The 15,263-nt window shown below is 37.4% G+C and overlaps 1 protein-coding gene and 1 pseudogene across 1 annotated transcript; both read left to right on the plus strand.

Moving 5' to 3' along the window:
• The first annotated feature begins 7,430 nt into the window (after nucleotides 1–7,430).
• On the plus strand, nucleotides 7,431–12,167 carry LOC139018476 (E3 SUMO-protein ligase PIAS2 pseudogene; annotated as a pseudogene).
• On the plus strand, nucleotides 8,324–9,721 carry LOC139018248 (tripartite motif-containing protein 75-like). The gene has a single exon (XM_070426904.1). The coding sequence runs from the start codon at nucleotides 8,324–8,326 to the stop codon at nucleotides 9,719–9,721; it is 1,398 nt and encodes a 465-aa protein (XP_070283005.1).
• Nucleotides 12,168–15,263: the final 3,096 nt, after the last annotated feature.

The following is a 15,263-nucleotide window of genomic DNA, read 5'->3' on the forward strand; positions in this document are numbered from 1 at the left end:
AGTTGACTATGTATTTAAGTGTTTATTTCTAGGCTCTCAATTCTGTTCCATTGGTCTATGTGTCTGTTTGTACCATACTGTTTTGATAGCTATAGCTCTGTAATGTAGTAGTTTTATATCACAAAGTGTAACCTCTCTGGCTTTCTTCCTCTTTTGTAGGATTACTTGGGTATTCAAAATCATTTTTGACAATACAAATTTTGGGGCATTTTTCTGTTTTTGTGAAAAATGCCTTTGAGATTTTGATAGGGATTGCATTGAATCTATAGATGGCTTTGGGTATTATGGGCGTTTTAACAATAGTACTTTTTCTAACCCTTTCACATGTGAGATCTTTCCATTTGCTTGTGTCTTATTCAATTTCCTTCATCTAAGTTTTATAGTTTTTATTTTCCAGATATTTCACTTCCTTGGTTAAATTTATTCATAAGTATTTTATTGTTTTTGATGCTATTGTGAATGGGATTGTTTTATTTTTTTTCAATATATTGTTGATAATGTATACAAATGCAACTGAGTTTTGTATGTTTTTTTATTTTTTTAAATCCTGGAACTATACTGAATTCAATGTTTATTTCTTAATACTATTTTGGTGGAGTCTTTAGAATTTGCTATTTATAAGATTATGTCATCTGCAAATTAAGACACTTTTATACTTTCCTTTTCAAATTGGATATTCTTTTTTTCTTCTTCTTATCTGACAATACTGAAAGTCCCAGCCAGAGCAATATTGAATAGTAGGTTAGTGTAGGAACTCTTTTCTTCTTATTTCTGATCTTAAAGGAAAGTTTCCAATCTTTTACCAGTGAGTATTTTATCTGAGAGCTTCTTATGTATGACCTTTAATATGTTGAAGTATGTTTCTTTTATATCCAGGTTATTGAGAAATTTTATCATTAAAGGATATTGAATTTGTCAAGTGCTTGTTCTGTATCTACTGAGACGGTCATATTTTCATCCTTTATTTTGTTGATGTATATCATATTGATTTTTATATATGTTGAACCATTCTTGCATCCTACTTAATCATATAGCATGATCATTTTAATATGCTATTGAATTTAGTTTATTAATATCTGATAATTTTTGCATCTAGATCCATCAGCCATATCAGTCTGTAATATTCTTGTAGTATCCTTATCTGGCTATGGTATCAGGGTAATGCTGTTTGGAAGTACTCACTCTTCTATTTTGTGGAGTAATTTGAGAAGCACTGAAATTGTCTTCTTATAAATGCTTGATAGAATTCACCCATAAAGCCATCTGGGGCTGTGCTTTTCTTTGTTGAAAGTTTTGAAATTACTAATTCAACCTCCTTATTCATGATTGGTTTGTTCAGTTTTCTTTTTTTTTTTCCATTATTCAATCTTAGAGAATTCTATGTTTCTAGAAATTTACCCATTTCTTGTAGGCTATCCAGTTTGTTGGTGTCCCACTTGCATGAAATATCTTCTTCCCTTCACTTAGCTCGAGTAAGAGCAAGTCTCTTGTAGGTAGCATATAGTTGGTTTGGGTTTTTTGTTTGTTTGGGTTTTCTATCTGTTTGTTTGTTTTTAGTTCATTCATCCGTACTTTACCCTTTGACTAGAGAACTTAATTCATTTACATTCAGAGTAATAAAGGTGTGTGTTTTTTTCATTCTTTTTTGAGTACTTCCAAAGTTCCTATTTCCAATCTCAGATTATATTCTCTTGCTGTCTTCCTTTATAAATTGGTGATTTTTCATAGTGATATGCTTTCTCTTCTCTTTATCTTTTATGAATTTACTATAGTTCATGCATTGTGGTAACCGTGAGATTTACATAAAACATATAATAGATATACACTGGTAAATTAATTGCAATTGCATGAAAACATTCTACCCCTTTACTCCCCCTCTTTTATATTTTTGCTGTCATAATTTAACTCTGTTTATATTATGTATTAAGTAACTGTAGTTGTAGTTATTTTTAATAGTCTTTTCTTTTATAATTTCATCAGAGTTAAGTGTTCAGCACTCTACCATATTACATCATAAGAGTATTCTGAATTTGGTCATATACTTACCTGTACCAGTATGTTGATTATTTTGTTATGCTTTATTTAACAATTAACAGCCTTTTATTTCAGCTTTAAGAACTTTTTTTAGCATTTCTTATAAGGTAGGTACAGTAGTGATGAATTCCCTCAGCATTTTTTAATATATATTTTTTTGTAATCTGGGGAAGTATGTCTCCTTTACTCCTCAAGGATAGTACTCCAAGATTGTGTTCATGCTGCTCTCCCTCCCTCCCCCTTCATCACTTAATATATTGTCCCACTCTCTCCTGGACTGTAAGGTCTCTGCTGGGAATTTCACTGATAGTCTTATGGGGGTTCCTTTGCAGGTTACAAGCCCTTATTTTCCCCTATAACTCATAAGATTCTCCTTGTCTTTAAATTCTGACAGTTTTATTTATCTTGGAGACAGTCTTTTTTAAAGTAATTTTTTTGTTGGTGGTGATTGAAATGGCATATTTAAATCTTTCCCTGGATTTGGGAAGTTCTTAGTCATTAAGAATGGGTCCCTACCCATGCACAAATTTTGTGTACTGGCCTCTAGTAACTATATAAACATAAACCTCCATCAACTGTTCTTATTCTTTGTTCTTATAATTTATGTTGGTGTAAGAGGTCTCTTATACCAACATAAATTATAAATAAGAAAATACACAACTCTTTTTGAATGAAACATCTCCATGCATTTTAAAGAACTAAGGAAGAAAAAAAAGTTTACCTAAGTATTTACCATTTCTTATGCTCCCCATTTCCAGCCTGAGGAACTTCCTTTATAACATCCTATAGTGCCTGTCCAATGGAAATGAACTCTCCATTAACTTTTATTTGAAAATTAATGTATTCAGCTGTGTCAGTGAATATATTTGTGCATATGAAATTATGGTTTGAAAATTAATCCCTCCTACCACTTTAATGATTTCCCAATGCCTTCTAAACTTTATATTTTTTTTAAAAGTCAGCATTCACTAATAAAGGTTCTTGATCCCTTTTTCTATGTGTCACTACCTTTTTGACCAGCTTGCTTTTGTTCACAGTGTTGTCCATCCTCTTTTAGACTTTATAGTTGTTATCTGGTAGAGGGACAGGTCTGGCAGGAACTACTCAGCCATACTGTACTCTTGACTCTAAGGTATGACTTTTAATATATAAATAAATCACCAACATCTTTAAGTTTGTCGAATGAAATTCAAACTAACGTTGACTCATTTTTACTACCACTGGCTTCAGTGATCTGGAAATACAGCAATTTCATACTCAATATAAAATAAATGATAATATAAAGAAACTATCTAGTGATTTCCTCTGAGAGGCTTTACTTTTCATAAAGGCAGTTTGGGGCCATCTTAGATAATGGTATCGTTTTATTTTAATGGCAGAATTTTAGCACTCTTTCCTTCTCCCCTTATGATACCTCTCATTTTATGAAGAAGAAACTAAGGCCAAGAGAAGAAAATGTAATAATATTATAAGTCCAATGTGAATGAAATCTCCACTTATAAAACATCTGGGTCAATTCAGGAATTATTTACAGAGCACCTTTGCTAAAAATAGTATACAAGAGTTAAAATTTTTATGGTTCCCTTCTCAGAGATTGATAGTAATTGAAGGGTGACAGACATATACTGAAATATTTTTAATTTACCAAGTGACTGCTATGCGAATTATAAACACAGGAAGCTTTGAAAACACATAGATGAGACATGAAACCCAAAATTGTGAGGGCAATACGGTGTCGGTCATTTAGGCCTTACTCCTGCAGAAGATAAAAGCTGAATCTTGGAGGGTTATTGTGATTCAGCTGAAGGAAGAACTGGTGCTCTCACTTCATCCAGACCATTGTTCCAGTGTCTCAGAGACCTTTCCTACCTACAATAAAGTTGTAATTCCCTTTCCGGTCCTCCTTATCTCTCTCCCTTTTTATCTTTTTAAAAATATGTTTTCATTGATTTTAGAGAAGAAAGGAGAGGGAGAGAGAGATAGAAACATGCAATGATAGAGAATCATTGACCGGCTGCCTCTTACACGCCTCCTCCTGGGGATCGAGCAAGCAACCCAGGCATGTGCCCTGACCAGAATGGAACCATTATCTCCTGGTTCATAGGTCTCCTGGTACATTTGCTATATAAATGCATTTGATAAATGCTTTAAGTGATAAATAGAACACTAAACTTGACTATTTTTCTAAGGCTATATAATGTAGCACCAGAATGCTACACTAAAATGTTTGGAATTTGTTCTGCGTGTGATGGGGAATTATCAGAAAGAGAAAGAAATAAAATTTTACATGAATCACAGTAATAAGTGTGGAATAATAGATTTAAGGGCCAAACATTGAGTTTGTCTCCCCACTTTGTTCTTTTCCTTCAATATCGTTTTGGCTATTCTGAGTCTATTGTCTTAATTTGTGTATATCTATAAAGTAACTCTTGCAGTTGTTACTCATAGTCATTATGAACCTTGTGGATGTGTGTAAGGTGTGTGTGCGGGAGAGCTTTCTATAATCTTATGATTAAATCTCTGTCTTTTAGTGGACCTATGTCTTGGGCCCTGATCTTCAGTGTATATAGTATTTCCCAAGTGGATATAGCATTTCCTCCCATTTTCCTAGCTCCCTTTATAGCCGCAGCATTTCCGGTTTATTTCCTTGAAAACCTAACCATTAACTATGGTTTTCACCCTCCTCTGAGTTAAAAGTCTAGAGGGGACTGAAGTGGAAAGAATGGCCTTCCTCCAGTGGGAGAAAACAGTGTCAGTCTTTTCCCCCTTGGAGCTGGCCTTCGGTATGGAAAAGCCTGGCATAATTCACCATGATTGCTCTTCCACTGCACTTTGTAGCTTCATGAAGAAATGTGTTCTGCTTCTTGAACGTTTAGACCCGTTGGGGATTCTGGTGCTCATGTCCACAAATGTTGGGAATACCCCTGAGTCTGCAGTCCCCAGGCATTTCTCACTTTCATACTAGTCCACACTTAGTGCAGGAACTTGTCAAAATGACTATTTTGATATCTGTTCCTTGCTTGGGAGGCTTCTGGTGCAGGTAAACAGATCTTGGTTGTGACCCTCTGCGCATGCCTGACTCCAGATTTCAAGGTGGCAGTTTTCCCTGCAACCTCAATTCTCTGATGGGTCCACAAAAAGTATGTTTTTCAGTTTTCTAGTTTTTCTCTTGTTAGAGATGACAGTGAAGACTTCTAAGCAGTTTTCACATTGAAGTGGAAGTCCTCGTCCATTACTTTTTACTTGGATGTCTTTTATCTTTTCAACAATGATTAAACAAATAGGATGTGGAATTCTTAAACTCATGAAGTCCCTAAGATGACGAGGAGTCTGCCAAGTAGCACTCTTGGGAAAGGCAGCCCCTGCGGGGGAACCTCATGAACACACATATGCTTTAGGATTTTAGTAACATTTTGGCATCTCTAAAATGCTAAGTAAAAATTGTACAGTCATCACAGAATGAAGCTACGTAGGAAGCAGCAGCTAATCGTGGCAACCTTCTACTTTAAATGAGTTTAGATTTTGTCGGAAGATATGGAGCATTTTTGTAGTAGAAGAGTGACACTATCTGATTTAAATATTAATTCATATTATATACCAGAATTGTATTTTCTTCATTGCTAACCAGGCACCTCAGAAGAGATTCAGTAGGCAACAAAATAGAGACCAATAACCAATCAAGAATGAGAGTTAAGAATAATGTAGATGAATTTTGCATTAATAGTCCTTGAACTGTGAGCTTTAGTTGCATGACTTCCCTAAAGTTTAGTTCTTGCTTATAAAAATGGGGAATGTAAGGTGTGCCTCACAGATTTGTCATGAGACATAAACAAGCAGTGTGCATGGAAGGATCCTGGTCAAGTGCCTAGCACAATACAGGTTCTTCCTTGCTGGTGTCATTCATAAAAGCTTAAAATGTAGCAAAACAACCACACAGAGATAGAAGTTGCTTGATCTTTCTTGCTATAGTTACTAAAGACATAACTCCCAATTTTCCTATTTGGCCATTGTTTTTATCTTCCTTATTTTTATCTTCATGTCATTCTGGTGTTTTCTCTTCTAAACCTTATTATAAACATTCTCTGCCACTCATTTTCTAGATTTTACATAAGATCACCTGGTATCTGAAAGCAGAAGAGCAAGAGAATTTTTGATGGTTTTACGTTTTGTTTATTGATATTTGCTCTAGTTTTTCTGGAAAACAATTTACCTTGCAGAAGTACTTTAGTCTCTTTTTTAATGTCCCTACTTGATACATCTTTCCCTTGACTGCCTTCCTTAGTTCCTTTTGCCTTTCCTTATCTTTCAATCACAGATATCAAGTTTCAGCTCTAGGCTACCGATGGAGGTAGGTTGTAGGAGAAAACATATGTCCTAGTCACAATTTAGTGAAGTAGAAAAGCAAAGCAAACAAAATTAAAACGAACAAAAATATTTGGAAATTAGTCCACTCTAATATAGTAAGGCTTTTGTCATATGCAATACAATGCCCCCAAAATAGAAGCAAAAAAATCTTTTGTTGAGCTCCTCCTGTTGGCTAAGCTAAGTGCCATTTATTTAACTCATGGAATCCTTATAAATAATTCTGTGACATAATGTTCCCAGAGTAAGAAGGTACCTGAGGTAATAGAGCTTCTTGAGCATAGATAGCTATGAGCTTCTCAGCTTTGCATCTCTCTGCATAACAGTGTTCATGGGACACAGTAGCCCTCACACAAAATGCTTATTTTCTGATTGAATGCATTGAAAGGCATATGTTTTCAATGCCAAAAGTATAGAAATCCTACAAGCAAATGGTTCGCTTTGCTTTAGGATTAGGAGAAATGTGGTCAAAGGAGAACTGAGACAAAAAACTTCCTTGTAGCAGTTGGCTCTTGACCTGGAACTTCAGTAAGTACATATTTGCTTATAAATAGGCTTCTTATTGCAAACCTATTTTAAAAAAATACTCTTTTTTATTATCTATTAAACAAAGGTATATGTTTATATAATTCAGCTATTTCAACAGATTATTTGGCACTCTAACTGATTTTGAAATTTTTTTTAAATGATCTTAACTTTTAAATGATCTTAAAAATAAAGCAACAGTGTCTTTGTTTCTGACTTTGTCCAATAATTCCCACTTTTCCATTGAAAATTGATTTCTTTGAGATTTTTTTCAAATAATCATTTTCAGATCATGTACTTTCTCTCTTCTCATTAGAACTTGCAGCACAATTCTTGTAAAAATTTTATTGTAATATGTGCTTTTATTAAACATAAGCAGACTTAAGAATTTTCTTTTAAAAATATACTTAGGCCCAGTGCAGAATGTTGCTGAAGGCAGCAGTGGGGGCCCTGGTGGCAGCTGCTCGGAGGGGTGCTGTGGCAACAGCTGCGCCCGCGGGTGGTATAAAATGGTGGATTCTGAGGAGCTGAGGAATATGGTTTCTTCTAGTTTTAGGTTTCTGAACTACAATGAATGGCCACTGTTGCTAGGCTTTGCTGGGCGGAATAAAAGTGGATGCAAGCATGACCTGATAAGGGCGTTGCATTTATTGAAGAGCAGCTGTAGCCTTGCGGTTCAAATTAAAAGTTGAGGATTGTGGCTTCTTGCACTGAGAGAGGATCTGTCCAGGAGCCACCCTGCTCCAGAGAGAGGGAAAGACGGAGAGAAATATCAAAGTGAGAGAAACACATCTGATTGGTTGCCAACTGCAAGCGCCCTGACTAGGACCTGAGCTGGGGAGGAGCCTGAAACCGAGGATTTTCTTTTCTTTTTTTTTTTTTTTTAATGTATTAAGTTATTACATATGTGTCCTTATCCCCACGTTACCGCCTATCCCCCCACTCATGCCCCCTGTTGTCTGTGTCCATGGGTTAGGCCTATATGCTTGCATATAAGTCCTTTGGTTGATCTCTCCCTTTTACCCCCACCCTCCCCTATCTTCCCTCTAAGGTTTGAAGGTCTGATCGATGCTTCTGTCTCTGTTTTCACAAAGATTTGAGACTCACCTGGTGGTCAGAGAAGTGAGACTTCTATACAGTCTGGAGGTAACGACTGACCAAGAAAGCTGCATATTCTCTGAGTTTCCAAATCTGGAGGAGTGGTTGTCCAGCTGAGCTGTGACTGGCTGCAGGTTGGGGGAAGAGCTTCTCTTGGCAGCTGGAATTGAAAGGTCGGGGGACGCACCGGACTCACAGGCCACCAGCAAAGTGAGGACGGAGATTTCCGGCGCATCCACTTCTCCCTGCAGAGCCCAGCTTCCCGAAGAAACCCACCTCAGTCCAGTCCTTCTTTCAGGGCCCAATGGCGTCTGATGCAGCTCTGGCAGAACTCCCGGCAGAAATCAATTGTCCCGTCTGCCTGGATAACCTGAAAGACCCTGTCACCATTGAATGCGGGCACAACTTCTGTCGCTTCTGCATCCAGCAGTCCTGGGCTGATCTGCAGGACAGGTTCCCTTGCCCTGTGTGCTGTCACTCATGCCAAGAGAGGGACTTGAGGAGCAACACCCAGCTGGAAAAGATGGCTGACACGGCCAAGGCCCCCCAGACCACCAGGGGCAAGAAGAAGCAGCAGGGAGAGACGCCCTTATGTGAGAAGCACAACAGGGCCCTGACCCTCTTCTGTGAGGAGGACCTAGAGCTGCTGTGTCACCTGTGCACTCAGCCTCCTGACCACCAGGGCCACCAGGTGAGGCCCGTGGCAGAGGCTGCCTCTCATTACAGGCAAAAGCTCAGAGGTTACGCTGAGGTCCTGAAGAAGCAGTTGGCAGACACTCAGAAATCACTAAGCATTCCAAACAAAACGTGCTCAGAACTGAGAAAGCAGGTGGAAACCAAAAAGCTGGAATTACGCTCTGAATCTGAGCTCCCGAGGCAGTTTTTAGAATGTGAGCGAGAAGTGGTTTTTTCAAGATTAGCTGATAAAGAAAAGGAGATTGAAAAGAAACTCAGGGCTAATATAACCGAATTTTCAGAGTACAATTCCACAGTCAAAGGCCTGCGAAGTCAGATAGCAGACTGCAGGGTGCTGACGGATGCAGAATTGCTGTTACAAGTCAAAAGTTTCAACAAGAACTCTCAGGCGCCCCCACCAGCAATGTTTTCAAATCAGTTATGGAAGGAAGGCTTCAGTTTTCCTTTCCAGCATTCTGCTTTGCAGAGAATTACAAAGACATTTAGAGTAGATATCATTCTAGACCCTGAAACGGCACACCCTAACCTGACTGTCTCTGAGGATAAAAAAAGTGTGCAATATACAGAGAGAAGGCAAGATGTTCTTGATTCTCCCAAAAGATTTATAGTCAACACAGCTGTCCTGGGGTTTCCATACTTTCATTCCGGCAGGCATTTCTGGGAGGTAGAAGTGGGAGACAAAACCAATTGGGGGATCGGAGTTTGCAAAGATTCTCTGTCCACCAGGTTGAGGAGCCCGGCGGCCGCGCAGGGATGCTGGCAGATTAGGCGGCACGGGAATGACTATGATGCCACGGGAGCTAGCCCCCTCCCTCGCTTGTCTGAATTGAAGCCCAGAGACATCGGCGTTTTCCTGGACTATGAGATGGGGGAGCTCTCATTTTATAACATGGCTGACAAATCGCACATCTTTACTTTCGATGTCATTTTTAATGAACCTCTTAGGCCTTATTTCTACGTAGGACATGACTCAGAACCTCTTAGGATCTCTATAGGAACGGACTGAATGAAAACTTTCTAAGAGACTGAACCAGTTTAATAATTTTTTTTTTTAAATGGAAGGTGTGTGTGAATGAATGCAGTAGTGGGTATCATATTAATATGAGAGTAAATCTAATCTCCCTTCACTGGAAGGTGAAAGGAAGAAACGTTTGGTAAACAAAGGTGGTCCTGTTAAACACATGAGTCAGGAAGAGAGTTTCATTTTGTTTCAACAACGGGACAAGATCTGAGGGTTGCCCAGGTCCCACCGCACTCTTGGTTCAAGCTCTACCCAGTGCTTGGGATCTTCTGTAGCTGTTTACTTTGCTTTTTTACTCTTGAATTGGCTTGGGGTTCCTAAATCCCCCTTCTCTTCCAGGGTATCCTCTGACCTGGACTCCTATGGTACTTTTGGGCTCCCTGCCTTATTTCAATGAGCCCAGAGGGCAGAAATCCTAGTCCTCTGTAAGCTACAAACCAGGGTCTGTTTTAGTAGTTTTTGTATAGATGGTGCTAGCACAGTATTTCCCTCCTGAATAGCATGCTTAACATTTAAATTGCTTTTGTGGTTTTTCTGTTTAGCTAGTTCTGGTGCTTAGTTTCATTTCCTTTTAGTGTTTGCAGTGTTCATTATTGTGTTTAAAGTGTATAGTTGGTCTCCTAGATGACACGTTGGAACCTGAGCATCCTAACGTTAACTACAACTTTTCCTCTGTAAACCAAAGTTCATCCCATAAGCCTTAGAAATGGACTAGATCCAAGTGGAATTTAAAAAATAAAATAAGAATTAATTCATCTACAAAGAATTAAAAAATAAAACTCGAGAATTGCATCCTAGACACCGGTACCCACAAACTCCTGAAGGACCTTTTGATTTATCCACGTTCAGATCTTCAATTTTCAGTTTGGCTGGTAGCTCATCACCTGTAGAACCTGACCTGGCTGTGCTGGAATCCACAGGTTGCCTTCCACTTCTGTGACATCTCTCCCCGTCCTTCCCTGTTGGTTCTGTGTTGCTTCAAGATACTAAGCCCATGCTTGAGATGCAGGAGCCATGTCCTCCAATCCCTCCTGCCCATCCTGATGTGCAGTTAAAAAACTTGCCCTTTTATGATGTGCTTGATGTTCTCGTCGAGCCCACGAGTTTAGCTCAAAGAAGTATTGAACGGTCTCAAGAGGAGTTGTTTATTCTTACTCTGACCCCTCAACAGGTTATAGAGATATGCATATCCAGAATTCGTATGCCAGATGGTGGGAAAAATTATAGAGCCCAAGTTCAGCTGAGACTTTGCTTGGCAGAGACAAGTTGCCCTCAAAAAGATGGCTATCTCGAGAATTTATCTATAAAAGTAAACGGGAAGCTTGTTCCTTCATCTAAATACGCAACACCACCGCCACCTCCTAATGCAGTGATTAAACAGAGGTGCCCTGGACACACTGTGAATATTACATCTTTAGTTAGGTTATCTTCAGCTGTGCCAAACCAGATTTCCATCTTTTGGTCATCAAACATGGGAAAGAATTACTCCATGTCTGCCTATCTTGTACGACAGCTCACATCAGCCACGTTATTAAAGAGATTAAAAAGTAAAGGTATTAGAAAAGCTGATCATTCTAGAGCATGAATTAAAGAAATATTTACTGCAGACCTTGAAAGTGAAATTGTTATAACTGACCTTGCGGTATCCTTGATATGCCCATTAGGGAAAATGAGGTTGACAAACCCATGCCGAGCAGAGACTTGTATACATCTACAGTGTTTTGATGCTGCCTTATATCTGCAAATGAATGAGAAGAATCCCACCTGGGTATGTCCTGTGTGTAAAAAAGAAGCTGCCTATGAAAGTTTAATTTTAGATGGGCTTTTAATGGACATTCTCAATAACTGTTCCGATGTAGATATGATCAAATTCTAAAAAGATGGCCGTTGGTATCCACTGAGACCAAAGAAAGGAGCTAAGGAAGGATCCAGCCAACAGGGTACAGAAATAGAAAGTTCACGTGTCCTCCAACACACTAAGAATTGTTCATTGATTTTAGACCCCACTATTCACACAAGAGTGATAGTGGCCCCCAGTAAGCATAGTTCAGAGATTCCAGCCAGTCAGGCAAGGAAGAAGAAAATGGATGTGACTGACCTACCAATAGAAAGGTCTTCTGATGAAGAGGGGGGCCCCCCTGCTAAAAGGAGATGAATCTTTATGTCAGTAACACAAAGCAGCCCAAACAAAGGGGTTCTCGTGTATTAGCCATCTTCTGTAAGGTTGCCCCGTGTGACTTCAGTTGATCCTGCTGCTATTCCACCTTCATTGACAGACTACTCGGTACCATACCATCAAACGCCGATCTCAAGCATGTCATCAGATTTGTCAGGGGAACTAAGAAGTGATATTAATAATGAACTGCAGCTTGGAACATGTTCTGGTATGTGCAACAGTGAGTTCAAAATTTATGGAATTAAAACAGCTTGACTATTTAAAAAAATATGACTGCCTTTTTATTACTAGTGATGTATTGTCAGGTGCAAATGGTGCTCAAACGTTGTCATGAAAATTTGAAAATGTTAAACATTTACATATTTAATCATGTAGCAATCATGTTTTGTTAAAGTTCATGGCTCCAGTAAGGGAAATATGTTATTAATAAGACATGTAGAGTCAGTTTCATATAAAGACACATTTAAAATCTAAACGCAAGAATTTTAACTGTTAATAGAACAAACATTTAGAATGTACCATCAGAATTTTTAACACAATCTACTTTTTAGTTAAAAATAATTGACATTTTCAACCATGAAATACTTAGGAGGGCATAAATACATATCCATATAACCTATTGTTTCAATTTGAACTTACAGTGAAATAAACAGCATTTTGCTAAACTTATGAAACAAGTAACATTAATCAGTATTTATGAAACTTCAACTATTTTGTATGAGTTTTAATAGTCTACTTAAAATGTAAAAGGCAAGAACTTGATAATGAAGGTATTGAAAGGAATAACATCTGACATGCTATATCAAATTTTAGAGATAATTATTTGAGGAAAAAATTGTTTCAGTGAGGAATATTTATACTAGAACATTATTGGATTTCATATAGATGGCATCTGTGTAATGTTGGGGAGACAGAGTAGAACTTCAACCAAAAGTTTAGAAAACTGTCTAGATATTTTATTATTCATTACATAATTCACCATATTCATTGATCCCTGGATGAGGTGTCAAAAGATACAGATCCAGTTAGTCAGATCTAGTTAATCTCTTAAATCAACATGAAATAATAAAGAATTGCAGTAATAGTGCATCTAAAGAGCTGAGAATTGAAACGATGAAAATAGGAAGAGTTTTGCACCTCAGTGGGCAGCCTTCAGTTCGGGAGCTGTAAAAAAACAGTTCAAAAATTACATCAAGCCAGTGTTTATTTAAATTGAAGTTATAAAATGGGAATAGTTAAACATTTAGAAAATGAGCACTTTTGAGTGATTTGGCTTCAATACAAATATTCCAACAGAGCAATACTTTTAGCTTTAGAAAAGTGTCTGTTATTCAAGTATTCAAGTGGACTGAGTGATTCAAAAAACATTAAAAAGTGATTACTTGAACATGTGAAATTAACAAACTATAAAAGCAGCAGGTATTACAAAAAGAAAAATGTCATACCATTTGAAACAAAATAAAATTAAGCCAATTAAATGACATGCCAATAAAGTATTTTTGTGACTGAGTCAATAATGGAGATGTGGATATATAAAACTCACTGGAGGTATAAGGGTTAGACAAATTTTAAGTGTTCAACAGGAGCAGAGAAAGGATTTACTGAATAAGGTCATTAATGTGAAAAACTCTGCCTACGGAGATAGGTCACCTGTTGATGACCAGTTTAACGAGGAAGTTGGAAAAGTTTGTTCTGATTCCCTTTTTCCATTGTTGGCTCAAACCCTACTGTATCATATAGCTCATGACAGATATACAAAATGAAAAAAGTCATATCAGCAGGTTTGTTTCTACATGATTTATAAATGGAATGATTTATTTAAAATAATTGGTGCTATAGCTTTTATCACTTGATAAGCATTTTAAGCATAGCTTCTTTAGAGATTATAAGGGACTAAATATACTTTAAATTTTGAGTTGTAAATTATTCATTCTTGTTATTAAGATATTTTAAATATTATTCCCACTAATATTCTCTATATTCTCTATTTTGAGTAACAGTGTAGTATCAGACTTTTACTGTTTGATTGTTATTTAAGGTGAAAATGACAGCAAATAAAAATGTGTAGAATTAAATAGAAATTTACCTGTCTTAGCGAACTATACTTAGTATTTGTTGTTGTTTTTAATGTTTTGAAATCTAGTCAAACAGGGAAGTATAAGGGGACTGACTTCGAATGTTATTGCCAGACTTTTCAGGCATGACATTTTCAATGGTTTATTGTTGTAACTCTGATGCTTTGAAATGGTGTACTGGGCAACCTTTCCTGTTTCTAAATCTTAATTGGTAAATCTCACATCTTTGGTTTAGAAAATTGCATTGGCTTATAACCCAGTAAGCCTTGATAAGGTTTAACTTGTAAGTAGTTGCTTTGTGCAGAGCATGGAACTGTGTGCCCTGCCTTTGATGTGGTATTTTAGATGAAGCTCAATGTGTTGTATTTCTAAAATAATAAATGTGAAGTATCTTAAATAAAGACATTTAACTTACCCTCATTATATTGTACATTTAATCATTCTCCTAAATAGCAAAGATTTGCCCAAAAGTCTTCTAAAATTAAAACATTAAATATCACAGACAGCTGAATTATTGGGCTCTGATATCTGTCAAAAAATTGCATTTGTTTCTTTATCGTTAGATTGGAGTATTGAATCCCCTGACTCCTAAGACAGTTCTGTAAAAAATAAGACTTTACCATCTTTATCTTCTCAAAAAGAGGGCATATTTTTTTTTTTAAATATACATTTTATTGATTTTAAAGAGGAAGGGAGAGGGAAATAGAAACATCAATGATGACAGAGAATCATTGGTAGGTTGCTTTCTGTACAAAGCCCCCTACTGGTTTTAGAGCCCACAACCCTGGCATGTGCCCTTGACTGGAATTGAACCCAAGACCCTTCAGTCTGCAGGCAGACTCTATCCATTGAGCCAGACAAGAAGGGCTTGCTCAAAGGCAACTTAATCTAATCCTCTTCTTTTCATGAGATGCATATAAAATCTGCTGAAAAGACCTCCAATCTAGTTTGACTTCTTACATTTCTCATTTTTTAAAAAAAATATTTTATTGATTTTTTTACAGAGAGGAAGGGAGAGGGATAGAGAGTTAGAAACATCGATGAGAGAGAAACATTGATCAGTTGCCTCCTGCACACTTCCCACTGGGGATGTGCCCGCAACCAAGGTATATGCCCTTGACCGGAATCGAACCTGGGACCCTTCAGTCTGTAGGCGGACGCTCTATCCACTGAGCCAAACCGGTTAGGGCAACATTTCTCATTTTTATTCTACCAATTTTGGCATCTCACATTTGCCTTTTGATACTCAGTATTTCTGCTCAAATTTCATCAGCTT

The sequence above is a fragment of the Myotis yumanensis genome, unplaced genomic scaffold, assembly GCF_028538775.1.
Source record: "Myotis yumanensis isolate MYYU_CA2020_CCGP unplaced genomic scaffold, mMyoYum1.0.hap1 SCAF_10, whole genome shotgun sequence".
Taxonomy (NCBI): Eukaryota; Metazoa; Chordata; class Mammalia; order Chiroptera; family Vespertilionidae; genus Myotis; species Myotis yumanensis.